This window comes from Melanerpes formicivorus, unplaced genomic scaffold (assembly GCF_026170545.1).
Source record: "Melanerpes formicivorus ecotype bairdi unplaced genomic scaffold, bMelFor1.0.p_v2 SCAF_1, whole genome shotgun sequence".
Classification (NCBI taxonomy): Eukaryota; Metazoa; Chordata; class Aves; order Piciformes; family Picidae; genus Melanerpes; species Melanerpes formicivorus.
The window spans coordinates 39,901,558-39,925,413 of record NW_027142353.1 but is presented as its reverse complement, the minus strand read 5'-3'; the positions used below and the strand labels follow the sequence as shown (position 1 = coordinate 39,925,413).

Sequence of the window (23,856 nt, the reverse complement as noted above, 5' to 3'; positions counted from 1 at the left end):
TAACTTTTTCCTTTGCCACAATGAAAAGTTATTTTAGTTCTAGTCACTCTCACCACCTGCACCAGTTTCTAGTGACTGAAGAGCTACTCACATTAAATAGCCACTTTGAGGATCTTACCTTTCAGGATATGATCCCAGGCCAGCATCAGGGAAAAGTTTCATTTTCTGCTGCAGACTACTAATCAAGTTATAAATCACTCTCTAGAGAAGATGTCTCACTATGACTTTTGTAAGACATTTTGTACCAAGACAGGCAAAATATGGATTTTCAGGGCAATATAAAAGTTTCAATTACTCTAAGTGTCAGCCAAACTTGCAACCAACATAAGAACTTACTTTAATAGAGGCCATCTCTAACCACATGAAACAAATCTGATAGCCATCTACAAAGGTATGCCCAAATGGATAGATGAAGGGAGGGCAGTGAATATTGTCTGTCTTGATTTCAGCAAGGCTTTTGATACTGTCTCCCATAACATCCTCATAGGTAAACTCAAGAAAAGTGGGTTAGATGATTGGACCATGAGGTGGGTTGTTAACTGTCTCAAACAACAGAGTTCAGAGGGTTGTGATCAGTGGTGCAGAGTCCAGGTGAAAGCCTGTGGCCAGTGGAGTTCCCTAGGGATCAGTATTGGGTTCAGTATTTTCATCTGTTACCTGGATGATGGGATTGAGTGTACCCCTAGCAAGTTTGCCAAAGATACAAAACTGGTGGGAGGGTGGCTGACACCCCATCAGGCTGTGCAGCCATCCAGCAAGATCTGGACAGGCTGGAGAGCTGGGTGAAGACAAATTTCATGAAGTTCAATAACGGCAAGTGCAGGGTCCTGCATCTGGGGTAGAATAACACCAAGCACCAGTACAGGTATGGGGCTGCCCTGCTGGAAAGCACCTCCATGGAGAAAGACCTTGGAGTCCTAGTGGACAGCAAGTTCACCATGGGACGGCAATGTGCACTTGTGGCCAAGAGAGCCAATGGTATCCTGGGGTACATTAAAAGGGTCTAAGGAGGTTCTTCTTGCCCACTACTCTGCCCTGGTGAGACCACATCTGGAATATTGTGTCCAGTTTTGGGATCCCCAGTTCAAGAAAGAGAGAGACCTGCTAGAAAGAGTCCAAAAGAGAGCTACAAGGATAATTGCAGGACTTGAACATCTCTTCTATGAAGAAAGACCAAGAGAACTGAGGCTGTTTAGTCATGAGAAGAGAAGGCTGAGAGGTGACCTTATCAACCTCTATAAATAACTAGGGGGTGAGTAGTAAGGTGAAGGTATTAGTCTCTTCTTGGTGGTGTCCACCAAAAAAATAAGATCTGATTATTGCACACAGTATATCCAAGATAAAACCTCTGTCAACAAATATTTATTGCTACATCAGGCTAGTTTTCTTTTTCACATAAATTGGTATTTACTGTCAGAAGAGAAGTCCTATGATAGTCCCCATTCCAGAGATGATTACAGTGGTCAGGACATTCATTATTATTCTATTCTTTTGAAAGGAGAAAAAAAAAATAGCAAATTCAAATCCAGGCTGTGTATCTGGTGCTGCACACTAAATAATATTAAGCTGTATATATATTTTGGATTTAAAGGTGATATTGGAGTCATATTTCACAATGAACTACTTAAAAATAACAGGAAGAGTAAATGAATTCATTATATATGCCATGGGTCATTTCTGTGGGTCAATGCCAGTCATTATTTTCAAGTACAGAGTAGTGACCAATTTGAAGTTGTAAATGGGATTTTGTGTTTTTGCATGAGGTCTGACAAATTAGCTGTATATAAGAAAAGATGAGTGAAAACTAGGCTGTAAGTGCTCATATACTATGTACATCTGCCTGTGTGAAGGCTTTTGGCAGATATATCCTCAGCACTGGAGTTGCAATATTGGTATTGATGCTTGAGAATTATTCAGCATGTATTCAATTATACTTTGTATCTGCTTCTGTGTATTTAATTTTTAATGATCAGCTATTAATGTTTTTAAATAGGGCACTTTTATGGTGTTTTCTATTTCTGATTATTATCTTGAGCTTATGCAAAGGCTCCTTTGGACTCCAAAAATCTCTCAGGCTAAAGGCATCTGAAGAAGGACATAGGACTTGTAAAATGAAAAAACTTTTCAAGTAGATAGAAATTATGTTTAGTAGGTACAAAGTCTTTTTATTTAACTAGCAGTGTGAAAAAACAGGTCATTTACAAAGAAGGAATAGACTTTTCCCAGGAGAGATTTTTTCAGCAGAAAAATTCATGAAACACTATAGCTTGCTTCATGAGCTTTACTCAGGGATTCCTTCATTACTCTGTTTTGGGTTTTTCCTCCCCCTGCAAGTGTATTTGCAAAGTCTAGGAATCAAAACCCTGCAATTTATAGCAAACACACGCAAAACATTCTTAAGGATGACATTCTCCTCTGTCCTGTTTAACTGCTCACCTTTCTCTTGGTTGATCTGCAGTTATAAAATTTGGGAGTTTTCTCCTTACAAGGTTTCCTCCTTCATTCAAGCTCAGTGCCAGATGGCTTAGTGTTTCCTCTACTTCAATTAGCTTTGTCACCTTATTTGACACTGTGGCAAAAGAAGCACTCTTGCTACAGTATCTGAGTATCTTGCCAGGTGGCACTAGGGGAATTCTTCAGTACTCCTGAATTAGCTCCATGTGACCTGACAGTGAAAGCTTACTTAGGGCATAAGATAAAGGTTCACGGCCACAGCATTAGCGCAGTGGTTTCTTCTGTGTATTCCATGTAATCATCATCTACAATAGATACTTATTTATCACCATGTTTGAATCTTAGCATGGAATTTATTTATATATATACATATATATCTCCTCAAGAAAAAGGTGAGCACTTCTTCCAGATGGAAAACTTTCTTTGTCTGGTAGATTATTGTAAGAGAGGATAGTCCTCTTGCAAAGAGTAAAGCACGCTGTTGTGGCAATGCTTCAAGCCACTGCTGATTCAGGCCAAGAGTTGACAACATTGCTTATCTTGCTCAGATTTCAGAAATACACTCTTTATGACAGGTGGCTTCCTAGTTGCCTATTAACCTCTGAAATTTCCCTAGACTAACATAAATCTTATCTAGATATCTATAAAAGATTTGGATAGTTTGAAAGTGCAACATATAGTAAAACTCCGTTGGGTACTAAATCTAGTAGTTTTGTGCTGAAATTGACTATCAAGACAGGACTTCTGCAAATATTGGAAGAATAGCAGTGTGTTCCCATGTGGTCAATGTAACCTCTCCTCATTACATGCAGAACACTGCTGAAAGGAAGCTAAAAAGGGAACCCCTGAACTCAAGACAGATAGATAATGCTATAACAGCTCTTGCATTATGGATGAACAGACAACTTAGTGAGAAGTAATGGTGCCATAAAGCACCAGAAAAGTCTGTCAGGAGCAAAAAATATGTTGGAGCTTTAAATTCATCTGCTCCCTGCAGTACATTTTTTCATACTTTGCCTAGTCTGCTTTTAAATGCTCTGCGTAACAGCAGTTTCCATAATTTTGCTGGAGAGGAAGAGATGATGTTAAGTACCCCTCTTTGTCAGGAAGTTGGTATCCTGCCTGATTCCTTCCTCCTAACTCCATCTCAACTCTCTGAATGATTCCCTGCTGTGGTGGGTCTTTAGCTTTAGTGTAAATACAACACAGATCTTCCACAATATAACCTGGAACCTTTTTTATTGACCACCTCTAGGCTACAGAGGAAATGAGAGACCTGTAGGCAGCAGCTCCATCTCACTTCCTCAGAGATTGTCCACGTGTTAGGAAACAGTAACCTTGCAAGTTCCCTAATTCTTATGGGTTTTAATAGGGACATTTTTTTTCTTTTTCTTCCCCCTCGACCCCCCCAGTAATTAAACATAGAGCAAGATGCCTCTTTATCCTACTCATTCACATACACTTATACACTCACAGCAGGTAATCACAGAATTACTTTACATTTTGTCTCTGAGACATATTGCACAATCCCAGGTGAGATGTGTTATGCCCCCCTACCTCCATTTTGGGAATGCTTACTCTATAGCATGGACCATACTCCAGGTATTCTTATGTATTTCTTAGTTTTCCCAAATTCTGCCCCCGTGTTTACTCTCAACAGTAAATGCTATTGATGTTCAGTAAATCTGGCATTTAAAGTGCTTTAAATTGTGGTGTAAAACCAGCCAGAGCGTCTATTCTATGCAAATTCAGGTCCACCTGCAAACTGAGGTTTTAATTTTTCACATCTATTTGTTGACTGAGAGGCACTTCTCCAACATCTACTGAAATGTACAGCTCATTAATTTTTCTGCCTACTAAGAGCAGTTGACAATCTGACCCATTCACATTTTACATTATTTCTTCCAAGTCAGTTTCCACAACCTGATAAGGTTATAGGAAGTGGAAAGAGGCTAAGTTTTTTGAACAAACTCCAATTTGCCAACAACTTTCTCCCACTGTGATGCCTTTAGGAGAATAGAAACACCATGTGATCCCTCCAAAAGGTTCCATTCAACATTATGCATGAGAAAACAAGTAACAAATACAGGTGGGTAGAAGAAGCAATAGCAATAATAGAAAAAAAAAAATCATATCAGCTCACATATCTTAGTAAAAACTGGACACATATTAAAAAGGCACATAGGAAATATATTTTTCCTTGCTCTGCATAAACCATGCATTTTCTTGAATAAAACTTCTATAAAAGTGGTTTTGTCCTGTGCAAAGGTAGACTTCAGTAGATCTGTTTATCAAGACAATGTCAATACATTAATACGGCTGCCTTAGTAATTGTTTTTGCATGTGCAATGCAAAATTGTATTTTGTAACTTGGCAATTCTTTTTGCAAGCAATTCTTGATGCAAACTCAGCATGGCATCACTCCAGATGTGGGCACAGCAGAAAGACCAGAGCTTTCTCTTCCAGTAACCTCCCTCCCTGCATAGTTTAATGATTTGGTATGTTTTACTTGACCATTGTCCACCAAATCCTGGTTCAATCTATGGGAAATCCGCAGGCTACAGTACGTTGCATCCATAACCGAGAAGAACTTCTCCATGTGCACTAATTGTGACATTTTATTCTGGTAAACTAACACCCTAAAATACACACTAAATCTTTAGTAAGGCTTCATCATGAGAATTGATATCCAGTCCTGAGAACACATTGCTGGGTGGGCCAAGACTCAACAGCAATAGTTCCACAGATTAATATTTTTTAAAATTCTTATTCACAGTGTTTTCAATAGAATAACACACCTTTTCATCTGTTTAAAAAAATCAAATAACGTTCAAAAATTCACCTCCAATTAAGCAGAAGATTGCATCGATAAGGTTCCCTTCACAGCTAGAAGAAGAGTTATCAAATGGAGATCATGGAGCTTACAGCAGAGATGTGTATAAAATCTAGATGTTCTTTGAATTTTATGATAATTTATCCAGTTCAAATAATATATTATATCTATCTATTTATTTTCCCCCATATCACTGTTATTATGAGAAACAGAATGGTTTATGAAAAACTAATACAGTTATCATTACATCGTAATTACGTTCAATTGGCAAGATCACTCACAAAGGCATTTATCAACCAAGAAACAAAACATGTCTTTGAAAAATTAGGAAAAATACTAAATCTGTGGCCAGATTGAAAGAGTCTTGTTTTACTAACAAGAGTAATTTTACTAAGTGTCTAGTTTTACTAACCCTACTCTTGTGCTCAAAATCTTTAACATTTTTCATGAGAATACATATCTAGACAAATTCAACAGTTTTGAAGTCTTCATTTTAGAGGTTTTAATATGAACACTATTGCATATTGAAATCAAACTGTACTTCAATGAAAGCAAGCTTGGAACAAATATTTCAAACCACTACTTTTTCCAAAACAACCACTACCATTTGTATCATTCTTACCTGCAGAGGTTTTCACAATTTCTGAAGTATTTCTGAGACCCATAAAGTCAAACTGATATAGTCTCCAAGATTTCTGATCAGCAGCCTCCACTGAGTTTTTCCTCCATCTGTAAATCATTTCCTCTTTAGGGTAGCCATCTAGAAATTAATATATATATATATATGTATGTATGTGTAAATATATTGCATTTCATAAAATAAGGTACTGAAAAAAAGTATCTGTTCACTGATTTATGACTATTTGGGAGTACCTAAATTTCTGGTCTGATAAATTCTGATCTCAGAGAGTTTGGTGGTATAATCCAGCTAAAGAATTTTATGGCACACAGTATTCTCTTCTACGTATGCTCTAAAGAAGCTCTGCAAACCAATAGAATGTAAAAAAGAGGGGGAGTGTCAGTGTAAGATGCAAACAATTGAAAAGGATAGATCGTTTTAAAAGTGGCAGTAGTTCTAACATGGTGTGTGCTACTATACTTCAGAAATTAGCTCAATACATGGCAAACCAGCAACATTTTAATTAGTATGGTGTTTGTTCAAATATCACCTGATCTCTACAGCTGAAAAAGCTTCTGAAAGTCTTCCTTTATCAATTTAGCACTCAGCTGTCATAAGTAATACTCATGCCAAAAGAGAATGGCATTTTCCAATAAAAGCTCAATAAAAAAATCTTCAACCAGCACAAACCACAATAATAGACCATTTAGAAAGCAACAGCCTGCCTATGCTAGTTAAATCTAGATTGTTCTCTAATGCATAATACAATAAATTCTTATTCATCTAATAATTAATATAGAAGATGTAGATTACAAGGAAAATTAAAAACCTAACAGCAATAGCTAGTTAATATAACTGCCTCATTAGCGATTTTTTTTCCTGTTCATTTAATAATTAATATAACAGATGTAGATTACAAGGAAAATTAAAAGCCCAACAACAGCAATAGTCAGTTAATATAACTGCCTCATTAGTGATTTTTTTTCCCACCATTAGATACTGATAATGTTTTTATATTTACAATACAAAACAACTTCTCTGGTCACGGTGCTGTTTCCTTGATGTTTTACTTTTATGAGTCTCTTCTCTAGCTTGCTTACGGTTCCACTCTGCTGGGACACTGCTCTAAGGTATGCATGGCCTCATTTATCCCTGTCACTTACACAGCATGAAAAGTATTCACAAGTCCCTCAGTTTTAATATGTAGGAAATGACTATGCATTAATTCAAAATGTCACATTTGTCTGTTTTCCCATCAATGTGAATAAAAAAATAACCCATGAAGGACTTGACTGAGTAACAAACACAAGCCCTACCATTCTCTCTGAGAACTCTTGCTGCCAAGCAGATTTCACTGCCAATTCTACTGTGCTGGTCTGACAGACTGATATAAAGGTTAATTTTTTTGGCCGGCAGACTGTGTCAGAGGATGCAGTTACAGTGAAAGGAGTAAAATTTTGCAGGAACTCCAAGCCTTAGCCCTGCATCTCCTGAAATATTCTCAAATTTGCCTTCTATATAACAAAGTTGTCCAATACCATTTCTGACTGAATAATGTCTTCCTCTAACAGAAAGCCCTACGTTTTTACCTCAGAAGCCTTCTCAAATTCACCAAAAAACCAAAAACCAAAACCAAAACAAACAACATTGTGTAAATTAGTCTTGAATTCTATTCCTTTCTGATTTTTTTTTTTCATCTCATGGCCACCTCATCAAAATTCTTTTACACTGTCAGTAACCTTGAAAGCTTGCTTTCATGTTATCCAAAGTATAGCTGTTTATCTTGGCATAACCGGCATGTAGTCAGCATGTAGTCAGTCATGAGACTCTCATTCTTCAGAAGTTTTTCTCTATTTTTGACTAAGAAGAGGCAGATTCCATTTCAGAATAACTACTTTCAGTATCATCATTAAATGCATCATCATTAAATAGTAGGCAACTAACTTCAGAAGACCATCATGACCTTTCAGTAGTAGTCCCCTTAATCCACAGTCACTGGAATCTACTCTTATAATGGCTGGGTTACTTAGATCAAAGGAGGTAAGTAGTAGTGAGTCAATGGGATTTGTTTCAAGCAGGAAGACAAAATGCTATAATGTTCTACTCCAGTGCCAGGTGACTTCACTTTTTAATTAATATAAAAGATAAAGAGCTTCTTACAGAACAATGACATATTTACTTGGACAGTATAACAGTCACAGGATTCATTTAACTTTCAGAATAGGTTATTCATGATGGTTCTTCACTCAACGATATCCAATATTTCTTGTATACAGCCTAAATTTTTCTAGCCCTCTAAATGCTTCATTTTTGAAAATTTAGGAACTGGAGACTTCAGTACTTCCAAGAAAAAAGTGCAACCTCTGCTCTTCAGCCCACAACACAACTGAGTGTATTATCTATGGAAATGTCTTTTTTGCTTTCATTTCACAAGCACGACAAACAGCCTTAAATTACCTTAAATTCTTGGCCTTGTGGCTTCAAACCATCCATACTGAACAAATTGCTACCAAGTGTATTATCTAAGGTAGCTTTAGGTTATATAAGAAAAACCATATTGCAGCAGGGCAAGGTTCCAGGAGGTCCTGGAAGCTTTCCATCAGATGCTAGTAAGAGCAAGGAGGCTGCTATTGGGAAGAAGACAACCATGACAACCAAGTGTGTGTTCTGTGTTACAGCCATCCAACTTCTGGCACCCTGCAACTCAGGACTGTGTCAAAATCTTCGTTTTCCCTCCTACAGATTAATTTGGTTGCCTTTAAATTCTCCTGGGTTTTGGCCTGATGGTCATTTTGTAGGTTGTACTGTAGTTATTCACATCTTCTTTAGTTTTAGACTTATACACTACCATGTAAAAGACTTTTAGAGAGCACCTTGACCATTTGGTTTTTTGTATCATTAGTACATTTGCTGGTTTATTCATGTGCTTAAACATACACATTTTCAAAGTATACCACTGACTTTAACCCAAAGGATGCAAGCATGGATAATCAATAAATGTATTTTTTGCCATTTTGGAGATGAACATATTCTAACAGAAAGCTAAACTGTCAACAACAAGCTACGAGACTCTGTGGATTTAGTTTTATTTTGCTTTTATTGCTGTAATAATTGAACTCATGTTACACACCTTCTCACATCACCACCATATAACCAACAGGTTAAAAATCTTTAAACTTCACTATTCATGTTCATATTGCTTCGCTGTCTAGGAAAACAGTGATTTGTGCAGAAGCCTCCACCAAACTGCTGGAAAAATTATCCAGGTTAGAAACACATCCAGGCTGCATGAGAGTCATCTGCAGCCACAAGATGGATGCTAGAACTGGAGTCAAGTGGCCCTGAAGCAGGTCTGATACAGGAGTCAACACCAATAGAAACTCATCAACACCATATTGCATCTAATCTTGATTTCCAACAATGCACAGTCATATGAGTATTAGATCAATTCTTGATTTCTTTGTTTCACCTAATTTTCTGTGATAATTGGTCTAGTTTAGGAAGGGAGGAAGACAGCAGGAAGGGAGTCATGTCAAAAAGGACACACACCACTTGAAGAAAGAGCTTCTGTTCAAAACACTTTCCTTAGAAATGTATCAAAGACACAGAAAGACAAAGAGGCATGGAGTAAACCCAGCCTCTTTAATATCTTCAGACATCTTTTTCCCATTTTGCAAAATTAGTTTATTTTAATGCTATTTCCCCACAGTTTGTGTACACGTGTAAAGCTGGCAGACAGCCTGTAGCAGAAGGAATAAACCAAGAAAACTCATCTCTCCTCCTGAACCTTGGAAAAAAATGGTACGCTCAGAGTGTGCAATGAGTTAATCAAAGAAGAAACAGAGCTTAAAATATGAGGGAAACAGGCAAGGATCAGCTTAGTTAAGTTTCTGCTGGGGCATATTGCTTGTGACAGGAGTATAAATTTGAAAGACATGACCAGATTCTAGGAAGATTCTGCTTTCACAGAAATGTTAGATATACACTCAAAATCAGGAGAAATCATGATCTGAAAGACAAGCTGGTGCCTTCAGTTAGTGGTCAGTTTACACCATCAGCATGGAAGGAGTGTGTGATTCAATTGCTGCCAGTGAAGGTAGTCTGCAGAGGGAGGATGCTGCAATGCAACTGAAGGCAGAAAATAAGCAGCCCTCTACAGCTTCCAAGCACACTATACTACCTTGAGCACTGCCTAGTAAACTCTTCTTCAGGCTAATCAAGAGACCTCTGTCAACACAGCCTCAGTCAGAAGAGGATAATTAAGCCTCGAAATGCACCTTTCCTGGTATGGTGTTGTGGATGACAAAATATATGCTTCCACAGAAGATGCCTATACTCTTTTCCTTGTTAGCAAGCTTTATAAATGCTTCTTTGTTACCAAACAAACCACATTTTTATTACAAATGCCTCAACATTTTAGAGGAAAAGTTTTCTCACTAATCTGTTCCTGTACCTGTCTGGTGTTTTCAGAAAATGTGTGCACTTGTAACTAAAAGAATCCTGGAAGTTCCCTATTAAAACCATTATTACCTTAGATTTCATGATTGTATGTTCTCACTAATCACAGCTGGAATGTCAGAAAGAGCAAAATTTTTATTCAACTGGTTTAAAATAAAATGAAAATTAAACAATATAGAAAATTCATTACATCTTTTCAGGAGGAACATACCAGTATACTCTGAAGCAGAAGTAGGGAAAGACAATGAAGACATTTAACTGTTTACTTAAGGCTTAATTGTTTACTTAAGAAAACAATACTCACATGTGTATTTGAGTGCCTATTGAGTTCTCTGTCAATAAATTTAGTTGACTAGCTTTTTTTCTCAGTGATGTAACAAAATAAAAGAAAATTACATTTTTAAAGGCAACTGTAATAAAATCAGATAAATGTGAATGCTATAAAAACAGCTTTAAAATCTAATGTGATTTATTTTAACAGTTACAGATACCTGCACATAGGTGACAACTATAGGAATTCTAAATGCTTTTGTTTGCCCTAATTGCTTGCATTGGTAATTGACATTTTATTAACAGCATATTAGCTCACAAAAAAAGATCAACCAACATAGTCATGACTAACACTGCCCTGAAGTTAAAAGATACATCTCCCATTGAAGAGAACAAAGTTTTCTACCTAAAAATGTTCTTTAATATTATTTTTATATCACTTTGGCTAAGAAATAGAGGATCCAGTAATCATCAACAGTAATGCTTATTAGTCTTTTAGCTGGGACTGATTCTGTTTTGTGAGAGAAGAGCTAGAATGCCAATAGAATTTACTGATACATTATCTGGTACTTTAGCTTTCAGGACGAACTTGCAACATCAATGCATCTTTTGGAGCTTCAAAGCAGAAAGGAGGAAAAGAAAAGTGTTACTGACAGAGAAATAAATCCTCAAGGAAGGATTTTCTATTAACCAGCTCTTGTAAGAAGTAGTAACTTTCCTCTTTTCTTTTTTTTTTTTTTTCCTACTCAAACTCTAATCTTGGCTAGAGGGAAATAGAGGATAACAGTAAGGTGAATATAAGAAGGAAGGAAGGAAGAGAAGAATGAATGGAATTGGACTGAAATGACAGACAGAAGATTTCCCTTGAAGATGTTTTTAACATGTGCCTTTTCTATGCACTCACTTTTTTAATAAAATCACAGTTTTCTTGTACAATCTAGCAGATGTTTCTCATATAGGGATGCTATGATTTTGTCACACACAGCCCTAGCAGAGAGAAATCACTATTCTGATTATCAAATTCTGCAGAATAAATGGAATAGCTTGAAATTACATTAAGAAGCTAAGGAAATGTTGCTGTGTCAGACCATTGTACTCTGTCCTTATGCTCACCAAGCAATTTCCCTTTTGACACACTTGCAATTATACTTTCATATCGATTTGCAATTGCCTTCTCTTCTGAAAACAAACCAACCAACAACAAAAAAAAAAAAAACCCTAAAGTCTTATCTTAAAGCCTGTCTTGGTATTTTGCTATGCATTCTTATTTATGCACTTATTTTTACTGCTTGCTACCAGTTTTATTTGGAAGGCAATTTTCAGAAGCCTCATATGCAGCAAACTGCTTTTTTCTATCTGTTTGCATTGCTTTGGTCTGTAGATGATCTCACAAATTATTCCACTGGCAATTAGAACACCTGATAAATGTTCAGATTCCTCTGATTTAGCTATAACGTATCCCCATTCCTAACATCATTAATGGTTAATAGGCTCATATCACTCCTAGTTTACGTGATATAAATTATGCCTCTTCTAAAGCTCTGTCCAGGGAGCTCTCTCATGAACTCCCTCCCCCTGCCCCCAGATGTGAGAGAAAGTAACACAAAAAAGCCCTCTGTGTTGAGATAATGAGTTTCCTGGAAATTGGTCCAAAGCCCAATTACCTTAGTTTATTTGCAGAAAGGCACAGCAAATTACAGAAGCAGTAGCAGTGTGGTGGTTTAGGCTGGGTGCCGGCCCTGATGCCACTGCACAGGCTACACCTGGGATGTTCCAAAAGGGGGCCCAGCCCAGTGGGTGGTCACAGGAAGCCAGGTATTTAATTTCCCATAATGCTCTGCTCCCCTATAAAACATCAGTGCAGGGTCCTCTCTCTCTTTCTTCCCTTACTGCTGCCTAGGTAAAATGGTGTGAGCTGTCTCCCTTGGGCCCGCCCAGGCCCAAGGCTGGGTTGGGGGGGTTGGGGAGAAAGGGGCCTGGGGGGAGTTGGTGTACCCCCCAAGTGGGAGATGGGACATTCTTGGGTATGTTCTGGGATCTCTCTCTCTTTGTCACAGTGCTTGTGGTTTTCTGTAAAACTTTCATTTGTTTTTTTCCATTTAAACTTTCCACCATTTTTGCAATCCATTTTGTCTGAGTCTTTCTTTCGCCTGTAGTGGGAGAATTGGTCTCTCAACCTATGACAGCCAGCTACCTCCCTCCATCTCCTGACACACAGACCACCCAGTGGAAACAGCACTCCAAACCCAGAAACCAAAAGCAACAAGCAACAAGATGCCTTTCATGTTACAATTTGAACTTCAAACTTCATAATATCACGGTATCACAGTATAACTAAGGTTGGAAATGACCTCGAGGATCATCGAGTCCAACATATCAACACAGACCTCATGACTAGACCATGGCACCAAGCACCACGTCCAATCCCCTCTTGAACACCTCCAGGGATGGTGACTCAACCACCTCCCTGGGTAGCCCGTTCCAATGATGAATGACTCTCTCAGTGAAGAACTTCCTCCTCACCTCGAGTCTAAACTTCCCCTGGCACAGCTTGAGACTGTGTCCTCTTGTTCTGGTGCTGGTTGCCTGGGAGAAGAGACCAACCCCTTCCTGCCTACAACCACCTTTCAGGTAGTTGTAGAGGGCAATGAGGTCACCCCTGAGCCTCCTCTTCTCCAGGCTAAACAATCCCAGCTCCCTCAGCCTCTCCTCATAGGGCTTGTGTTCAAGGCTTCTCACCAGCCTTGTTGCCCTTCTCTGGACACATTCAAGTGTTTTGATGTCCTTCTTAAACTGAGGGGCCCAGAACTGGACACAGTACTCAAGGTGTGGCCTAACCAAAGCAGAATACAGGGGCACAATGACTTTCCTGCTCCTGCTGGCCACACTATTCCTAATGCAGGCCAGGATGCCATTGGCCCTCTTGGCCACCTGGGCACACTGTTGGCTCATAGTCAGGCGGCTGTCAATCAGCACCCCCAGGTCCCTCTCTGTTTGGGAGCTCTCCAGCCACTCCGACCCCAGCCTGTAGCTCTGCATGGGATTGCCGTAGCCAAAGAGCAGCACTCGGCACTTGGACTTGTTAAATGCCATCCCATTGGATTCTGCCCATCTGTCCAGTCGGTCGAGGTCCCTCTGCAGAGCCCTTCTACCCTCTAACTGACTAACATCTGCCCCTAACTTGGTGTCATCTGCAAACTTGCTGATGACTGACTCAACCCCCTCATCCAGATCATCAAGGAAGATATTAAAGAGGATGGGGCCCAGCACTGATCCCTGGGGGACGCCACTGGTGACTGGCCACCAGCTGGATGTGGCACCATTCACCACCACTCTCTGGGCTTGGCCCTCCAGCCAGTTCCTAACCCAGCACAAAGTGTAGTGGTCCAAGCCGCAAGCTGACAGCTTAGCCAGCAGTTTGCTGTGGGGGACGGTGTCAAAGGCCTTGCTGAAGTCCAGGTAGACTACATCCACAGGCCTCCCCACATCCACCAGACGGGTCACCTGATCATAGAAAGAGATCAGGTTGGAGAGGCAGGACCTGCCCTTGCTAAATCCATGTTGGCTGGTCCCAAGCCCTTGGCCATCCTTCAGGTGCGCAGTTATTGCCGCCAGGATAATCTCCTCCATCACTTTCCCTGGCACTGAGGTCAGGCTGACTGGCCTGTAGTTTCCAGGTTCCTCCATCTGACCTTTCTTATAGATGGGGCTACATTGGCCATTTTCCAGTCATCTGGGACCTCACCAGTGAGCCAGGACTGGAGGAAAATGATGGAGAGCGGCTTGGCCAGGTCATCTGCCAGATCTCTCAGCACCCTCAGGTGAATCCCATCTGGTCCCATGAACTTGTGAGTGTCCAAGTGGCTCTGCAGGTCCCAAACCAATTCCTCATGGATTACCGGGGCACTACACTGCTCCCCGACCCCATCGCCCAGCTCAGGAGGCCACTTGTCCTGAACTCCTGCCTTGCTGTTAAACATTGAGGCAAAGAAGGTGTTCAGGACCTCAGCCTTTTCCTCGTCTTCAGTCACCATGTTCCCCTCCAGGTCCAATAAGCAGTGCAGGTTCTTCCTGCCCTTCTTCTTATTGTTAATATATTTGTAAAAATGCTTTTTATTGTGTTTGACAGAGGTGGCCAGCTTCAGTTCAAGCTGGGCCTTTGCCTTCCTAATTTTATTCCTACATAATCTAACAACTTCCTTGAACATACCTCGAGAAGCCTTCCCCTCCTTCCAAAGGTGATATAACCTCTTTTTCCCCCTTAAATCCTCCAGGAGCTGCCTGCTCATCCAAGCCGGTCACCTTCCCCGCCAGCTCGCTTTTCGGCATGTGGGAACTGCCCGTTCCTGTGCCTTCAAGAGCTCCTGTTTGAAGTAGGTCCAACCCTCCTGAACCCCTTGGTTCATGAGGGCTGATACCCAGGGGACTTTACAAATAAGTTTCTGAAGTTTGTCCCCTGGAAGTCCAGGGTGAAGGTTCTGTTGGTAGTCCTCCCTAGCTCCTTGCATATTGAAAACTTCACTATCTCGTGGTCACTGCACCCTAGGCAGCCTCCCACAATCACGTCTCCCATCAGCCCTTCCCTATTGCAGAACAGCAGGTCAAGCAGAGCCTGTCCCCTGGTAGGCTCGCTTAACAGCTGTGTCAGGAAGCAGTCCTCTATTTGCTCCAGGAATCTTCTGGACTGCCTCCTCTCTGCTGAATTAAGTTCCCAGCAGATATCTGGCATGTTGAAGTCACCCACAAGGACAAGATCCAATGATCTTGAAATGGCCTCCAGTTGCTTGTAGAACAATTCATCAGCCTCCTCATCCTGGTTGGGTGGTCTGTAACAGATTCCAACCAGGATGTCAGATTTGTTAGGCTGCCCTCTGATTTTAACCCACAGGCTCTCAACTCACTCATCTTCCACCTCAAGTTGTGTGGCAGAGAGTGACTCCCTAATATACAGAGCCACCCCTCCTCCTCTTCTCCCTTGCCTGTCTCTCCTAAAGAGCCTGTAGCCCCCCAGTGTAGCACTCCAATAGTGCGTGCTATCCCACCAAGTTTCTGAGATGGCGACTATATCATAGTCGCCCTGATGGATCAGGACCTCCATTTCCTCTTGCTTATTGCCCAGGCTGCATGCATTGGTGTACATGCATCGTAGCTGGGTTCCTGACTTCTCAATTGACCCTACCTTGTAGCCTACTCTTTCCTTTGCAGAGGGTCTGATATCCTCACCCACCCCCTTCAGACCTAGTTTAAAGCCCTGCTAATGAACCCTGCCAAATCCAGTGCTAGGACTCTCTTACCCCTTCTAGATAGATGCACCTCATCAGGACCCAGCAGGTTGGGTGCAGTGAAAGTTGTCCCATGATCAAGGAACCCAAAGTTCTGCCGCTGGCACCATCCCCTGAGCCAATTGTTGCTGGTGTGGGTTCTCCCATTCCTCTCAGTGTACACCCCTGCCACTGAGGGAACTGAGCAGAACACCACTTGAGCTCCTGCCCCATCAATCAATTCTCCAAGGGCCCTGAACTCCTTCTTAATAACCCTGGTGCCCTTCTTGTCAATCTTATCACTCCCAGCTTGTATTACCAGCAGAGGGTAATAGTCAGTGGGCTGGATTAATTTAGGGAGTCATAATTTGTTCAACCCAGCATTTTAATTTTGAAGCAGGCATGAAGGCAGCATGGTATTGAACATCAGTTCAATAACAGCAGATTCAACTCAACCCATGACAAGGTCTTACATGGATCTGTGTACTGAGGGCATCTATGCAAAACTTCCCTATGATGCTGGAATTGAAAAACTTCTTAGAGAAGAAGTGGCATTTCCATTTATTTAGCACTAGATAAGGCACCCTTGTGGGATCACTCCCAAAAGCACAAGGAGCACAGAGGGTGGTAGCTCAAATGGTGTTCTGCTCAGTTCCCTCAGTGGCAGGGGTGTACGCTGGGAGGAACAGGAGAACTGACACCATCAGCAATTGGCTTAAGGGATGGTGCCAGCAATGGAATTTTGGTTTATTTGATTAAAGGGCAACTTCTACTGCACCCAACCTGCTGGATCTTGATGGGGTGACTTTATCCAGAAAGGGCAAGAGGGTACTAGCACTGGAGTTGGCAGGGCTCACTGGGAGGGCTTTAAACTAGGTCTGAGGGGCGTGGGTGAGGAAACCAGTCTCGCTGGAGAGGAGAGAAAGGGACATAAATTAGGGTTAAGTGAGAAATCAACAGCCCAGCTGAAGTGCATTTACACCAATGCATGCCGTATGGGTAAGAAGCAAGAAGAACTGGAAGTCCTGGTCCACCAGGAAGACTATGATATAGTCACCATTTCAGAAACATGGTGGGACAATACACATGATTGGAGTACTACACTGGGGGATTACAGGCTCTTTAGGAGGGACAGGGGAGGGAGAAGAGGAGGAGGGATGGCTCTGTATATTAGGGAATCTCTCTGCCACAGAACTTGAGGTTGCTGATGAAAGGATTGAGTGCCTGTGGGTTAAATCAGAGGAAGGCCTAACAAATCAGACATCCTGGTTGGAGTCTGTTATAGACCACCCAACCAGGATGAGGAGGCTGATGAAATATTCTACAAGCAACTGGAGGTTGTCTCAAGATCATCAGATCTTGTCCTTGTGGGTGACTTTAACCTGCCAGATATCTCCTAGAAACTTAATTCAGCAGAGAGGAGGCAGTCCAGAAGGTTCCTAGAGTGTATGTAGGACAGCTTCCTGATACAGCTGCTAAGCAAGCCTACCAGGGGTCAGGCTCTGCTTGACCTGCTGTTCTCTAACAGTGATGGGCTGGTGGGAGATGTGATGGTAGGAGGCTGTCTAGGGTGCAGTGATCATGAGATACTAAAGTTTTCAATATGCAGGGAGATAGGGAGGAGCACTAACAGAGCCTTCACTTTGGACTTCCGGAAGGCAAACTTAAACTTGTTTAAGAAACTGATTCGGAAAGTACCGTCGGTAGCAGCCCTTAAGAACAAAGGGGTCCAGGACAGTTAGACCTACTTCAAATAGGAGCTCTTGAAGGCACAGGAACTGGCAGTTCCCACATGCTGAAAGATAAGCCAGTGGGAAGGGTGACCGGCCTGGATGAACGAGCAGCTCTTGAGGGAATTAAGGGGAAAAAAGAGGATGTATCACCTTTGAAAGGAAGGGGAGGCAACTCATGATATGTTTAAGGATGTTGTTAGATCATGTAGGAGAAAATTTAGAGAGGCAAAAGCCCAGTTAGAACTTCAGCTGGCCACCTCTGTGAAAGATAATAAAAAGCATTTTTATAAATATATTAATGCTAAAAAGAGGGGCAAGAAGAACCTCCACTTCTTATTGGACCTGGAGGGGAACGCTGTAACTAAAGATGAGGATGAACAGGCTGAGGTTCTAAATACCTTCTTTGCCTCAATTTTCAACAATAAGGCAGGAGGACTTCAGGATAACTGGCTTCCTGAACTGGTTGATGGGGTCAGGGAGCAGTGTAGTACCCCTAAAATCCATGAGGAATTAGTTCGGGACCTGCTGAGCCACTTGGACACACACAAGTCCATGGGACTGGATGGGATCCATCCTAGGGTGCTGAGAGATCTGGCAGATGAGCTGGCCAAGCCGCTCTCCATCATTTTCCACCAGTCCTGGCTCACCGTAGAGGTCCCAGATGACTGGAAACTGGCCAATGTGATGCCCATCCACAAGAAGGCTCAGATGGAGGAACCTGGAAACTACAGGCCTGTCAGCCTGACCTCAGTGTCAGGAAAAATTATGGAGCAGATCATCTTAGCGGCAATAACTGCGCACCTGAAGGATGGCCAAGGGCTCGGGTCCAGCCAACATGTATTTAGGAAGGGCATATCCTGCCTCTCCAACCTGATCTCCTTCTATGATCAGGTGACCTGCCTGGTGGGTGTGGGGAAGCTGTGGATGTAGTCTACCTGGACTTCAGCAAGGCCTTTGACACCGTCCCCCACAGCAAACTGCCGGCCAAGCTGTTAGCTCATGGCTTGGACAGTAGCACTCTGCACTGAGTTAGGAACTGGCTGGAGGGCTGAGCCCAGAGAGTGGTGGTGAATGGTGCCACATTCAGCTGGCGGCCAGTCCCTAGTGGTGTCACCCAGGGAGAAATGTTGGGCCCCATCCTGTTCAATATCTTTATTGATGATCTGGATGAAAGGATTGAGTCAGTCATCAGTAAATTTGCAGATGACACCATGTTGGGAGCAGATGTTAGTCAGAGGGTAGCAGGGATCTGCAGAGGGAGCTTGACTGGCTAGATGGATGGACAGAGTCCAACATGATGACATTCAACAAGTCCAAGTACCGGCTGCTGCACTTTGGCCACAACAACCCATGCAGAGTTACAGGCTGGGGTCAGAATGGCTGGAGAGCTGCTAAACAGAGAGGGACCTGGAGGTGCTGATCGACAGCCGGCTGAACATGGAACTAGATGATCCTTGAGGTCCCTTCCAATCCTAACAATTCTATGATTTTTTGCCCCGGAGCGTGCACACTGGGCTTTTTGTTTGTAGTTTCAATTTTCATGTGGATAGCATGGGGCAGGTTCCAGTACATATTTCAGTCCAGTATTTTTATTTAGAATAAACCTTTATTTACAATAAACCAAACCAGGTTAGAAGAGACCTTCAAGATCATCGCATCCAACCCATCAACCAATCCAACCCACCTAAACAACTAACCCATGGCACCAAGCACCCCATCAAGTCTCCTCCTGAAAACCTCCAATGACAGCGACTCCACCACCTCCTTGGGCAGCCCATTCCAATGGGCAATCACTCTTTCTGTATAAAACTTCTTCCTAACATCCAACCTAAACCTCCCCTGGTGCAGCCTGAGACTGTGTCCTCTTTATTCCCCCTCACCCCCTGTTTCTTTTGGTGTAACCTGATATCCCTGCAATAGAGTAGTAAATAATTTGTGTTCCTCAACTAAAACTCTCAATTTTTCATTCTGTTATCCCCCATATGCTGGAGAGTCAGGGCAGTGGGGAGGATGAGTAGAGCAAACAGGTTAACACGTTCACCATGCAGTAACCTGTTACAACATGGAGACTTCTTGTGGTCTACAATAATGCTGAATGATGCTGAGAATTCGACAGTTATGCTCCTGAGAGATTGGACTCATTATTGCACTGCTAGATATGCACACTGAGTTCTGTGATAGAAATCAAGCAACTCAAATGAATATTTTAGGAGCTAAAACTTCATGTTTGCATGAATTGAAGTAAGAAAAGCAAGATCAGTTCTCTTTACACTTTGTAATTGCCTGGTGAAGAGTATTAAGCTGCATGCAAGATTTTGTCATATCTATTTAAAAATTAATTGTGTGATGGATCTTCTGAGGGCAAATTTTGAGGTGTTTCCCATGATTTTTGCTGAAATTTGCAAAGCCTGGGTGGCTGAATACTTAAGTAGTATTTCAGGCAGGTGTAGGTGATGGCAAACACAACTTTCAGTATGGGAGTTTACCTTTAAGTCAGCTTTATGATAGAGAAGAAGTCAACATCATAACAGTAGAGCAGAGATAAATTATTTAGATAAACCTGAGCAAGATAAAGCTCCTGACATTATAATTTGAAACCAAACCTAGAAAACATTGTTTGGACAGTTTAGGAAAAAAAATCCTATACAACAGACAAAGCAGAACAAAAACTTCTCAGTTTATTAAAGGAATATCTCTCCAAACTGCAATTCTTTGATCTGCTGACATTCTATATAGCCAGAATGCAGCCTTCCTCTCCCATCAGAAGTGGAATATCATTCTCTAGAGAACTTTAAAAATACATAACGTTAGGTTTTATTCCCCTACTGACTGTATAGGGCAGCTCAAATTTAGTGGAAGAATAGCTGTGTAAACTAAATGGACTAAATTCCATTAAAGATCATTAACATAAATATATGAACTAAATTAAAAACATGGTATCAGCTTCGACTGTAGTGGACATGACAAAATAAAATAATCTTGCCTTTATTGATATAATGACCATAATTAACTGTGCCTTCAAGGTATGACTTCCTTGAGACTATCCTGACAAGAAAGAGAAGATTTTTTACATCATTCATTTTTTTGTAAAGAAGTACTGAGAAAATGTGGTTTGGCTCCTCTGACAACATATAATGAGCAAGCAGAGATTCTGATTGAGACTCAGAGCTCTAGTAAAGCCAACATCATGGCCATAAACAGCCCAGGAAATTAAAGAAAATGCATCTGTAAAGTTTTTAACCAATGCAAGTGGGGAAGAAATGGAAAGAATATAATTTACTTACAGCTTTCTTCCTTTCATTGATAACTAATCCGTGTTTTTTATTTCAGCATGTGATATGAAGGTATTTTTAACATTGAGAACTCAGTTTATGTTTCTTGTACAGTTATGACAGTATTTAAAGATCATGCTAACATGCTTAATCCTTATCATCAAACTGATGCTTAATAATTAGCAAGATATAAAATATTTAGTACGTATATGTTGGGTGCAACTCAAAGAGGCCTGTCTATTAGCAGTAAAACAATACAATATTATGATTAGAAGTATATAACCCTCAACATGTAGCTATAAGTAAATAAGCTATTTGTTGTAAAGAGTTTATTAAAAAGCACTGGCAAGGAATAGCCTGCATCTCTGTGGACCTGGAATAAGACTTCGCACTCTCATAAGAAATTATTAATAATAACTATAACAACTACAAGAAAAACAATAATAGAGTAAGCATAGACTAAAAAAATACAACATGAAGTCATCTGTCACATGAAACAGTAATAGCATCTACAGAAGTATTAGCATCCGACTACTTATAGGTGCCCAACTTCTTAGGCTGGAAATATGCTACAACCTCTCCACATTGTTCCAAGTACAGAAAAAAATGTTACCATTATATAGGGGGGTTGTAGACAGGCAGAGGTTGGTCTCTTCTCCCAGGCAACCAGTACCAGGACAAGAGGACGCAGTCTCAGGCTGCGCCAGGGGAGGTTTAGGCTGGAGGTTAGGAAGAAGTTTTACACAGAGAGAGTGATTGCCCATTGGAATGGGCTGCCCGAGGAGGTGGTGGAGTCACCATCACTGGAGGTGTTCAGGAGGAGATTAGATAGGGTGCTTGGTTGCATGGTTTAGTTGGTTGGGTGGTGTTGGATGATAGGTTGGACATGATGATCTTGAAGGTCTCTTCCAATCTGGTCTGGTCTATTCTATTCTATTCTATTCTATTCTATTCTATTCTATTCTATTCTATTCTATTCTATTCTATTTTCACCTTATGTAGTCCATAGGGTTTGTGACTAGTCTGAACTGTACATTTTCAAACCCATGAAAGTGAAAATTCAGGTATCAAGAATTCTTTTTCCGAATTGCCTCAACACTGATTTCAGGCTTCATAGGAGCTACACAGCAAAGTCTTTAGCTTGCAGAAGCCACCAGAAATGTGCTATGATTAGTCAACACTGTATTCATGGAAGCAGGTTACAAATGGATGATTACCATATAAGATTGTTATGTATTTTTCATAGATTTTCTCAGAATGTATCACAAATGGATAATAAAAGGTAAATCAACAAAACACTCAAAACTGAAAACAGCATCTTTTCTAAGTACTGTCATTTCATAAAATAAACCAACAATTTGCAGCATGAAATCAAAACTAAACAGAAAGCTTCATCAAACAGGGATAGCTTTTAGAGAAATTATGAAACAGTGTTGCTTCTGTTGGAAAAAAAAATAATAAAATGTACCCTAGGCATTTTAGCTTCCTAGGACTCCTCTTCACCTTATTGGCACAGCACACAAGACTAGAAAATCAAAGAAAAATGCTATCATACTTTTTACTTTTTTAACAAAAAAAGAACAGTTCCTGAAAGAGTCATGTCTAAGATGTAATCTTTCCTTAGTAACAGCTCATCAGAAACTATCTGATGAAATGAAGTTTCAGATGAACAGGACACTTTGCTGAGTCTAACGTATTTATAGTCACACTGAATTAAATTAGTGAAAGCACTGCATTGTTTTCCTTTAAACATCAGCAACAGTGTTATGATGAATTGGTAAATACATTAATTTTGCATCCACTAAATTTGGCCACCTTCTTCTCTAGAAGCATTTATCAATACCTTTATCATTTACTTTCCAAGCTTCTCCAGTCAATGCCTTTCTTTTCCCCAGACTCTAGTATTTATGTCTCATTTGCTCCCGGGATACTGCTGATGAAAATTAGCTGATGCTTCTGTATAGCACACCAGTCTAAGTATTCTTCATATACTTTTCTCAGCTTTTGAGATACATGTATTGATCACAACAGTATCCTCATATGTCTTTGTGGCAGTTTTAGGCTATGCTTTTAAACTTTAGCTGCAGATTTTGAGCAGAAAAATAGAAAAATATAAATAAGTCACTATTGGGTGTAAAAAGGAAAACAAAATATTATTATAAACAAATTCATTGGACAGAATGTCTGGGACAAGAAAGCTATACCATAACAATCTTTCACATTTCACTTCCATTCCCATTCCTTTTATTTTTCTCTGACTTGGCATTTCTGCTTTTGCTGGGGAGATAATGACATTTCTGGCTGGCCTTGAGAAAAGATAAGAAGTAACACTGCTTTCTCTCAAATCCCTTTTTTTTCCACTGGTACAGGGGGTAGGAGGTTTGGGGGGGGGGGGGGGCAGTGGATAAGCTTCCCTGGTCTCTGGGACAACCGGGGGGGTACAGGGGGGTTTCTGTGCTATTTTCTAATTGTAAATATCTGTATAATATTGTAAATACTGTATATTTTGTATATATTCATTGCACTCCATTGTAGAGTGTAGTTTTGCTTTGTAAATACAGCTTCCATTTGCTTTCAACTGAGTCGTGCTGAGTTAATGTTGATGGGAAACTTCAACCCACTACGGTCTTTGTATCCCTATGCCTTAATCTCTTGCCCAGGTATGTGAAGCAAAGGAAACTGTTATTTTGGTCAGCTTTACTTTAGTTAAGCTAAAACATTCCTGTTGCATTTAAGTCTTCCTTTCAGTATGGCAACTGCCACTAATCAAAAGCCACCAAATGGCATGGCTACAATGATGTTCCAAGCTGCAGCCATGGGAGCCTGGCAGCCATGTCCAGACAAAGGATGCTTTCTGCCACTTGGCTAATTCATTGTCTTAATGGCTAGTGATGTGCTCTTGTGGCCAAGAAGGCCAATGCCATTCTGGGGTGCACTACAAAGGGTGTGGTAAATA

General features: G+C 40.8%; 1 protein-coding gene across 1 annotated transcript in view; it reads right to left on the bottom strand.

The window, feature by feature from the left end:
- The window catches only part of GABRG3 (gamma-aminobutyric acid type A receptor subunit gamma3), a 411,489-nt gene that overhangs the window by 53,351 nt on the left and 334,282 nt on the right, over positions 1-23,856 (bottom strand). Inside the window, exon 6 of the mRNA XM_068140659.1 lies at positions 5,910-6,047. Coding sequence (XP_067996760.1) covers positions 5,910-6,047 — 138 coding nt within the window. The remainder of the gene's footprint in view (positions 1-5,909; positions 6,048-23,856) is intronic.